Below are 10,888 nucleotides of genomic sequence, written 5' to 3' on the forward strand. Positions count from 1 at the left end.
TCAGAAAATCGTCAACCATCCGCCATCCACCCGACCCACCCGATGTAACGTTTTATCAGAACTGCACCCATCCGCCCGCACCCGCCCGTTGTTATATATCTAATATAGACGACGCAAGGCATTAGTGAGGCATACCTGCCAACTACTCCGGTTTTCCCGTAATTCGTACGGTTTTCATCAACCTATTCCGGGTTACGGTTGCAGTGATAAAAAATACGGTTTTTCATTAATAAAAAATAAAAAAAGGGTGAAAACTACGCAAATTGCACCTTGTGCAGACAAGATTTTTCGATCGGACACGGAGGAATTAGCGATGTAAAAGACCACTTTGGGACAAAAAAACACAAGTCTAATGCCGTTGCTAGCGATACAAGTGGAAAACTTTCAACGTTTTTCGTCGCCCAAACAGATTCTTTGGATGTGATAAATGCCGAAGTTTTGTTTACGGAGGCAATAATTGAGCATGGACTTCCAATGACTGAATAAAAACAAAAAATAAATAAATATCAAAACAATATCAAAATAAATATGATTAAAAACGATTTTAAAGGGTAAAACCAATTAAAACAGTAAATAGAAATCAAAATGTATAATAAACACAGAGGACCACACAACTCACGTAGTGTTAAAAGCCAAAGGATAAAAGTGGGTCTTAAGACGAGACTTAAAATGCACAGAAAAACTAAAAAGGTGTTTTTGATGGGCACTTCCCCTCTAATGGTTGTTTTCTCTTCCTAGTATTTGTGTGGTTCCTGTTTCTTTGGTTCTGTCCAACTGCTGCTGGACTCAAGTGGACGTGGTGGTGGACCTGAGGCATAAAACCATCAGGTGGGTGACATGTGCACTTTGACCTCTTTTAAGATGAGCACTCAGCAGTCTGGTCGACTACTTCCAAATACTATAATCATGTAACCAAGGCTAGTAAGGTGGATCTAACATAATAGTGAGAGTCCAGTCCATAGTGGATCTAACATAATAGTGTGAGAGTCCAGTCCATAGTGGATCTAACATAATAGTGAGAGTCCAGTCCATAGTGGATCTAACATAATAGTGAGAGTCCAGTCCATAGTGGATCTAACATAATAGTGTGAGAGTCCAGTCCATAGTGGATCTAACATAATAGTGAGAGTCCAGTCCATAGTGGATCTAACATAATAGTGTGAGAGTCCAGTCCATAGTGGATCTAACATAATAGTGTGAGAGTCCAGTCCATAGTGGATCTAACATAATAGTGAGAGAGTCCAGTCCATAGTGGATCTAACATAATAGTGTGAGAGTCCAGTCCATAGTGGATCTAACATAATAGTGTGAGAGTCCAGTCCATAGTGGATCTAACATAATAGTGTGAGAGTCCAGTCCATAGTGGATCCAACATAATAGTGAGAGTCCAGTCCATAGTGGATCTAACATAATAGTGAGAGTCCAGTCCATAGTGGATCTAACATAATAGTGAGAGTCCAGTCCATAGTGGATCTAACATAATAGTGAGAGTCCAGTCCATAGTGGATCTAACATAATAGTGAGAGTCCAGTCCATAGTGGATCTAACATAATAGTGAGAGTCCAGTCCATAGTGGATCTAACATAATAGTGTGAGAGTCCAGTCCATAGTGGATCCAACATAATAGTGAGAGTCCAGTCCATAGTGGATCTAACATAATAGTGAGAGTCCAGTCCATAGTGGATCTAACATAATAGTGTGAGAGTCCAGTCCATAGTGGATCTAACATAATAGTGAGAGTCCAGTCCATAGTGGATCTAACATAATAGTGTGAGAGTCCAGTCCATAGTGGATCTAACATAATAGTGAGAGTCCAGTCCATAGTGGATCTAACATAATAGTGTGAGAGTCCAGTCCATAGTGGATCTAACATAATAGTGAGAGTCCAGTCCATAGTGGATCTAACATAATAGTGAGAGTCCAGTCCATAGTGGATCTAACATAATAGTGTGAGAGTCCAGTCCATAGTGGATCTAACATAATAGTGAGAGTCCAGTCCATAGTGGATCTAACATAATAGTGTGAGAGTCCAGTCCATAGTGGATCTAACATAATAGTGTGAGAGTCCAGTCCATAGTGGATCTAACATAATAGTGAGAGAGTCCAGTCCATAGTGGATCTAACATAATAGTGTGAGAGTCCAGTCCATAGTGGATCTAACATAATAGTGTGAGAGTCCAGTCCATAGTGGATCTAACATAATAGTGTGAGAGTCCAGTCCATAGTGGATCCAACATAATAGTGAGAGTCCAGTCCATAGTGGATCTAACATAATAGTGAGAGTCCAGTCCATAGTGGATCTAACATAATAGTGAGAGTCCAGTCCATAGTGGATCTAACATAATAGTGAGAGTCCAGTCCATAGTGGATCTAACATAATAGTGAGAGTCCAGTCCATAGTGGATCTAACATAATAGTGAGAGTCCAGTCCATAGTGGATCTAACATAATAGTGTGAGAGTCCAGTCCATAGTGGATCCAACATAATAGTGAGAGTCCAGTCCATAGTGGATCTAACATAATAGTGAGAGTCCAGTCCATAGTGGATCTAACATAATAGTGTGAGAGTCCAGTCCATAGTGGATCTAACATAATAGTGTGAGAGTCCAGTCCATAGTGGATCTAACATAATAGTGAGAGTCCAGTCCATAGTGGATCTAACATAATAGTGTGAGAGTCCAGTCCATAGTGGATCTAACATAATAGTGTGAGAGTCCAGTCCATAGTGGATCTAACATAATAGTGAGAGAGTCCAGTCCATAGTGGATCTAACATAATAGTGTGAGAGTCCAGTCCATAGTGGATCTAACATAATAGTGTGAGAGTCCAGTCCATAGTGGATCTAACATAATAGTGTGAGAGTCCAGTCCATAGTGGATCCAACATAATAGTGAGAGTCCAGTCCATAGTGGATCTAACATAATAGTGAGAGTCCAGTCCATAGTGGATCTAACATAATAGTGAGAGTCCAGTCCATAGTGGATCTAACATAATAGTGAGAGTCCAGTCCATAGTGGATCTAACATAATAGTGAGAGTCCAGTCCATAGTGGATCTAACATAATAGTGTGAGAGTCCAGTCCATAGTGGATCTAACATAATAGTGAGAGTCCAGTCCATAGTGGATCTAACATAATAGTGAGAGTCCAGTCCATAGTGGATCTAACATAATAGTGTGAGAGTCCAGTCCATAGTGGATCTAACATAATAGTGAGAGTCCAGTCCATAGTGGATCTAACATAATAGTGTGAGAGTCCAGTCCATAGTGGATCTAACATAATAGTGTGAGAGTCCAGTCCATAGTGGATCTAACATAATAGTGAGAGAGTCCAGTCCATAGTGGATCTAACATAATAGTGTGAGAGTCCAGTCCATAGTGGATCTAACATAATAGTGTGAGAGTCCAGTCCATAGTGGATCTAACATAATAGTGTGAGAGTCCAGTCCATAGTGGATCCAACATAATAGTGAGAGTCCAGTCCATAGTGGATCTAACATAATAGTGAGAGTCCAGTCCATAGTGGATCTAACATAATAGTGAGAGTCCAGTCCATAGTGGATCTAACATAATAGTGAGAGTCCAGTCCATAGTGGATCTAACATAATAGTGAGAGTCCAGTCCATAGTGGATCTAACATAATAGTGAGAGTCCAGTCCATAGTGGATCTAACATAATAGTGTGAGAGTCCAGTCCATAGTGGATCCAACATAATAGTGAGAGTCCAGTCCATAGTGGATCTAACATAATAGTGAGAGTCCAGTCCATAGTGGATCTAACATAATAGTGTGAGAGTCCAGTCCATAGTGGATCTAACATAATAGTGAGAGTCCAGTCCATAGTGGATCTAACATAATAGTGTGAGAGTCCAGTCCATAGTGGATCTAACATAATAGTGAGAGTCCAGTCCATAGTGGATCTAACATAATAGTGTGAGAGTCCAGTCCATAGTGGATCTAACATAATAGTGAGAGTCCAGTCCATAGTGGATCTAACATAATAGTGAGAGTCCAGTCCATAGTGGATCTAACATAATAGTGTGAGAGTCCAGTCCATAGTGGATCTAACATAATAGTGAGAGTCCAGTCCATAGTGGATCTAACATAATAGTGTGAGAGTCCAGTCCATAGTGGATCTAACATAATAGTGTGAGAGTCCAGTCCATAGTGGATCTAACATAATAGTGAGAGAGTCCAGTCCATAGTGGATCTAACATAATAGTGTGAGAGTCCAGTCCATAGTGGATCTAACATAATAGTGTGAGAGTCCAGTCCATAGTGGATCTAACATAATAGTGTGAGAGTCCAGTCCATAGTGGATCCAACATAATAGTGAGAGTCCAGTCCATAGTGGATCTAACATAATAGTGAGAGTCCAGTCCATAGTGGATCTAACATAATAGTGAGAGTCCAGTCCATAGTGGATCTAACATAATAGTGAGAGTCCAGTCCATAGTGGATCTAACATAATAGTGAGAGTCCAGTCCATAGTGGATCTAACATAATAGTGAGAGTCCAGTCCATAGTGGATCTAACATAATAGTGTGAGAGTCCAGTCCATAGTGGATCCAACATAATAGTGAGAGTCCAGTCCATAGTGGATCTAACATAATAGTGAGAGTCCAGTCCATAGTGGATCTAACATAATAGTGTGAGAGTCCAGTCCATAGTGGATCTAACATAATAGTGTGAGAGTCCAGTCCATAGTGGATCTAACATAATAGTGAGAGTCCAGTCCATAGTGGATCTAACATAATAGTGTGAGAGTCCAGTCCATAGTGGATCTAACATAATAGTGTGAGAGTCCAGTCCATAGTGGATCTAACATAATAGTGAGAGAGTCCAGTCCATAGTGGATCTAACATAATAGTGTGAGAGTCCAGTCCATAGTGGATCTAACATAATAGTGTGAGAGTCCAGTCCATAGTGGATCTAACATAATAGTGTGAGAGTCCAGTCCATAGTGGATCCAACATAATAGTGAGAGTCCAGTCCATAGTGGATCTAACATAATAGTGAGAGTCCAGTCCATAGTGGATCTAACATAATAGTGAGAGTCCAGTCCATAGTGGATCTAACATAATAGTGAGAGTCCAGTCCATAGTGGATCTAACATAATAGTGAGAGTCCAGTCCATAGTGGATCTAACATAATAGTGAGAGTCCAGTCCATAGTGGATCTAACATAATAGTGTGAGAGTCCAGTCCATAGTGGATCTAACATAATAGTGTGAGAGTCCAGTCCATAGTGGATCCAACATAATAGTGAGAGTCCAGTCCATAGTGGATCTAACATAATAGTGAGAGTCCAGTCCATAGTGGATCTAACATAATAGTGTGAGAGTCCAGTCCATAGTGGATCTAACATAATAGTGTGAGAGTCCAGTCCATAGTGGATCTAACATAATAGTGTGAGAGTCCATAGTGGATCTAACATAATAGTGAGAGTCCAGTCCATAGTGGATCCAACATAATAGTGAGAGTCCAGTCCATAGTGGATCCAACAGAATAGTGAGAGTCCAGTCCATAGTTGATCTAACATAATAGTGTGAGAGTCCAGTCCATAGTGGATCTAACATAATAGTGAGAGTCCAGTCCATAGTGGATCCAACATAATAGTGAGAGTCCAGTCCATAGTGGATCCAACAGAATAGTGAGAGTCCAGTCCATAGTGGATCTAACATAATAGTGAGAGTCCAGTCCATAGTGGATCTAACATAATAGTGAGAGTCCAGTCCATAGTGGATCTAACATAATAGTGAGAGTCCAGTCCATAGTGGATCTAACATAATAGTGAGAGTCCAGTCCATAGTGGATCTAACATAATAGTGAGAGTCCAGTCCATAGTGGATCTAACATAATAGTGTGAGAGTCCAGTCCATAGTGGATCTAACATAATAGTGTGAGAGTCCAGTCCATAGTGGATCCAACATAATAGTGAGAGTCCAGTCCATAGTGGATCTAACATAATAGTGAGAGTCCAGTCCATAGTGGATCTAACATAATAGTGTGAGAGTCCAGTCCATAGTGGATCTAACATAATAGTGTGAGAGTCCAGTCCATAGTGGATCTAACATAATAGTGTGAGAGTCCATAGTGGATCTAACATAATAGTGAGAGTCCAGTCCATAGTGGATCCAACATAATAGTGAGAGTCCAGTCCATAGTGGATCCAACAGAATAGTGAGAGTCCAGTCCATAGTTGATCTAACATAATAGTGTGAGAGTCCAGTCCATAGTGGATCCAACATAATAGTGAGAGAGTCAAGTCCATAGTGGATCCAACATAATAGTGAGAGAGTCAAGTCCATAGTGGATCTAACATAATAGTGAGAGTCCAGTCCATAGTGGATCTAACATAATAGTGTGAGAGTCCAGTCCATAGTGGATCTAACATAATAGTGTGAGAGTCCAGTCCATAGTGGATCTAACATAATAGTGAGAGTCCAGTCCATAGTGGATCTAACATAATAGTGTGAGAGTCCAGTCCATAGTGGATCTAACATAATAGTGTGAGAGTCCAGTCCATAGTGGATCTAACATAATAGTGTGAGAGTCCAGTCCATAGTGGATCTAACATAATAGTGTGAGAGTCCAGTCCATAGTGGATCCAACATAATAGTGAGAGTCCAGTCCATAGTGGATCTAACATAATAGTGAGAGTCCAGTCCATAGTGGATCTAACATAATAGTGAGAGTCCAGTCCATAGTGGATCTAACATAATAGTGAGAGTCCAGTCCATAGTGGATCTAACATAATAGTGAGAGTCCAGTCCATAGTGGATCTAACATAATAGTGAGAGTCCAGTCCATAGTGGATCTAACATAATAGTGTGAGAGTCCAGTCCATAGTGGATCTAACATAATAGTGTGAGAGTCCAGTCCATAGTGGATCCAACATAATAGTGAGAGTCCAGTCCATAGTGGATCTAACATAATAGTGAGAGTCCAGTCCATAGTGGATCTAACATAATAGTGTGAGAGTCCAGTCCATAGTGGATCTAACATAATAGTGTGAGAGTCCAGTCCATAGTGGATCTAACATAATAGTGTGAGAGTCCATAGTGGATCTAACATAATAGTGAGAGTCCAGTCCATAGTGGATCCAACATAATAGTGAGAGTCCAGTCCATAGTGGATCCAACAGAATAGTGAGAGTCCAGTCCATAGTTGATCTAACATAATAGTGTGAGAGTCCAGTCCATAGTGGATCCAACATAATAGTGAGAGAGTCAAGTCCATAGTGGATCCAACATAATAGTGAGAGAGTCAAGTCCATAGTGGATCCAACATAATAGTGAGAGTCCAGTCCATAGTGGATCCAACATAATAGTGAGAGTCCAGTCCATAGTGGATCTAACATAATAGTGAGAGTCCAGTCCATAGTGGATCTAACATAATAGTAAGAGACAAGTCCATAGTGGATCTAGCATAATAGTGAGAGTCCAGTCCATAGTGGATCTAACATAATAGTGTGAGAGTCCAGTCCATAGTGGATCTAACATAATAGTGAGAGTCCAGTCCATAGTGGATCTAACATAATAGTGTGAGAGTCCAGTCCATAGTGGATCTAACATAATAGTGTGAGAGTCCAGTCCATAGTAGATCTAACATAATAGTGAGAGTCCAGTCCATAATGGATCTAACATAATAGTGAGAGTCCAGTCCATAGTGGATCTAACATAATAGTGAGAGTCCAGTCCATAGTGGATCTAACATAATAGTGAGAGTCCAGTCCATAGTGGATCCAACATAATAGTGTGAGAGTCCAGTCCATAGTGGATCTAACATAATAGTGTGAGAGTCCAGTCCATAGTGGATCCAACATAATAGTGAGAGTCCAGTCCATAGTGGATCTAACATAATAGTAAGAGTCCAGTCCATAGTGGATCTAGCATAATAGTAAGAGTCCAGTCCATAGTGGATCTAACATAATAGTGTGAGAGTCCAGTCCATAGTGGATCTAACATAATAGTGTGAGAGTCCAGTCCATAGTGGATCCAACATAATAGTGAGAGTCCAGTCCATAGTGGATCTAACATAATAGTAAGAGTCCAGTCCATAGTGGATCTAGCATAATAGTAAGAGTCCAGTCCATAGTGGGGCCAGCAGGACACCATCCCGAGCGGAGACGGGTCAGCAGCACAGAGATGTTCCCAACCGATGCACAGGCGAGCGGTCCACCCCGGGTCCCGACTCTGGACAGCCAGCACTTCATCCATGGCCATCGGACCTGTGTCTCCCCCTCCACAAGGGATAGGGGGGTAGAGGAGAAAAGAAAAGAAACGGCAGATCAACTGGTCTAAAAGGGGGTCTATTTAAAGGCTAGAGTATACAAATGAGTTTTGAGATGGGACTTAAATGCTTCTACTGAGGTAGCATCTCTAACAGAACATTCCATAGTACTGGAGCCCCAATAGAAAACGCTTGATAGCCCGCAGACTTTTTTTGGGCTCTGGGAATCACTAATAAGTCAGAGTTCTTTGAACGCAGATTTCACATTTTAACAATCCTAAGTGTTCAAAAGTGTAAAGGATAATTAACCTTTTACTTATTTTTGCTCCACTCTAAAAAAAAAATGGTGACTTTTCCAGTTCCGAGGCCTCGGAGGCCCACAGCGCCTTCACGTGGGTGGGTCAGAGCCGCTACACGCTGCAGCTGAGCCCTCGCCAGGTGACGCGTCTCACGCTGCGAGCGTGCTTCGTCCAGCCCGGCGTCTACAACCTCAACACGCCGCGCGTCCTCGCCAACCTCGCCGAGCAGGGCGCACGCGAGACGAGTCAGCAGAGCAGAGCGGCCGAGCAGAGCCCCGCCCTCATCATCATCAACAACAACGACAGCGCCTGAGCGGACGTGACGACACGCCGAGGGCCGCAACAAGCAAGAGATTTTTCTTCTTCTTTTTAAAGCAGTTTGTAAGAATGTTGCTACAGCTCAAGTCAGGGATTTGAACTTGCAATTGGCTCCAGTACTCACAAACGCCACCAGAGGTCAGCATGCTTGTGGAGAATGAAGGATTATTCCCTGCATGGCGCAGGAGCCTATCAGCAGGTGCTGGTCTCCATCTAAAGCATTGTGTTGTTGTGAAGTACACTCCCTCCTGATCACGTTTTTTAACTAACCTGCGTGATGCTCACTTCCTGTTAATCATGTACTATATTTATAACAAATATGTAAATAGTAAATAAACATGTTACTAATTCTCCATGCTGTAAAGTTCACCACCATTTTCTTTGCACTTTTTAGCCAAAATTAAGAACAAATGAAAACTAGAAGAGGCAATTCCTGAGGAAGTAGTAAATGGTATTAAGGATTTTCAGGAAAATCAGGAATTTTTTTTTAACTTGGAAAAATGGTAGGTGGAATTTCCTGAATGTGGGAATTGCGGAAGTTTGAAAAATGGCCAATTCATTTTGAACGGGGAAAATGCCCCCCCTAAAAAAGGAATTATGGGAAATCCGGGAATTTTTTTTAGAATAGTTGAAGTAGAACACACAATTCCTGAACAGGCTGAATATTTAGAAGTTGGAACAGTTTGAATCAGAGGAAACTTTGAAGAATGACCCATTCATTTCAATGGGAATTTCCCCAAAAATTGGGAATTTTAAGAAAATCAGACATTTTTTGGAAAATGGTAAAAAAAAACTTGAATGTTGTGAATGAGTTGAAATGGTTGGTGTTGACATTTTTGGAAGGAGTAGTCGCCAGAGAAAAGGGTAGAAATAGGGCTTTGTAGATGCAGGAATTCTGGAAAATCCTGGAATATTTTTGAACTTGGAAAAGGGGAAGTTTAATTTTCCGGAATGGTTTGAATAGGTTGAAAAATGTGGGAATTGCGGAAGTTTGAAAAATGGCCAATTCATTTTGAACGGGGAAAATGCCCCCCCCAAAAAAGGAATTATGGGAAATCCGGGAATTTTTTTTTTTAGAATAGTTGAAGTAGAGCACACAATTCCTGAACAGGCTGAATATTTAGAAGTTGGAACAGTTTGAATCAGATGAAAAATGTGGGAGTTGTGGAACTTTGAAGAATGACCCATTCATTTCAATGGGAATTTCCCCCAAAATTGGGAATTTTGGGAAAAGCGGAAATATTTTGGAAAATGGTAAAAAAAAAAATCAGGAATTTTTTTTCAACTTGGAAAAATGGTAGGTGGAATTTCCAGAATGTGGGAATTGCGGAAGTTTGAAAAATGGCCAATTCATTTTGAACGGGGAAAATGCCCCCCAAAAAAAGGAATTATGGGAAATCCGGGATTTTTTTTTTTAGAATAGTTGAAGTAGAGCACACAATTCCTGAACAGGCTGAATATTTAGAAGTTGGAACAGTTTGAATCAGATGAAAAATGTGGGAGTTGTGAAACTTTGAAGAATGACCCATTCATTTCAATGGGAATTTCCCCAAAAATTGGGAATTTTGGGAAAAGCGGAAATATTTTGGAAAATGGTAAAAAAAAAAATCAGGAATTTTTTTTCAACTTGGAAAAATGGTAGGTGGAATTTCCAGAATGTGGGAATTGCGGAAGTTTGAAAAATGGCCAATTCATTTTGAACGGGGAAAATGCCCCCCAAAAAAAGGAATTATGGGAAATCCGGGAATTTTTTTTTGAATAGTTGAAATAGAGCACACAATTCCTGAACAGGCTGAATATTTAGAAGTTGGAACAGTTTGAATCAGATGAAACTTTGAAGAATGACCCATTAATTTCAATGGAAATTTCCCCAAAAATTGGGAATTTTGGGAAAAGCAGACATTTTTTGGAAAATGGTAAAAAAAAAACTTGAATGTTGTGAATGAGTTGAAATAGTTGGAGTTTAAATTTTTCAAATCTGTGGAGAAATGTTGAAGTAGTAACATGTTGAATTGAGAAATGGTATTATGGAATTTCGGGAA

General features: G+C 40.5%; 1 protein-coding gene across 2 annotated transcripts in view; it reads left to right on the top strand.

The window, feature by feature from the left end:
* trappc8 (trafficking protein particle complex subunit 8) overlaps positions 1-9,199 on the top strand; it is a 47,861-nt gene extending 38,662 nt beyond the window's left edge. For both annotated transcript variants that reach the window (XM_061978461.1, XM_061978462.1), the window contains 2 exons: positions 739-828; positions 8,589-9,199. In XM_061978461.1, coding sequence (XP_061834445.1) covers positions 739-828; positions 8,589-8,841 — 343 coding nt within the window. In that variant the 3' untranslated portion in view covers positions 8,842-9,199. The remainder of the gene's footprint in view (positions 1-738; positions 829-8,588) is intronic.
* The last annotated feature ends 1,689 nt before the right edge of the window (positions 9,200-10,888 follow it).

The sequence above is a fragment of the Nerophis lumbriciformis genome, linkage group LG18 (genome assembly GCF_033978685.3).
Source record: "Nerophis lumbriciformis linkage group LG18, RoL_Nlum_v2.1, whole genome shotgun sequence".
Lineage (NCBI taxonomy): Eukaryota > Metazoa > Chordata > Actinopteri > Syngnathiformes > Syngnathidae > Nerophis > Nerophis lumbriciformis.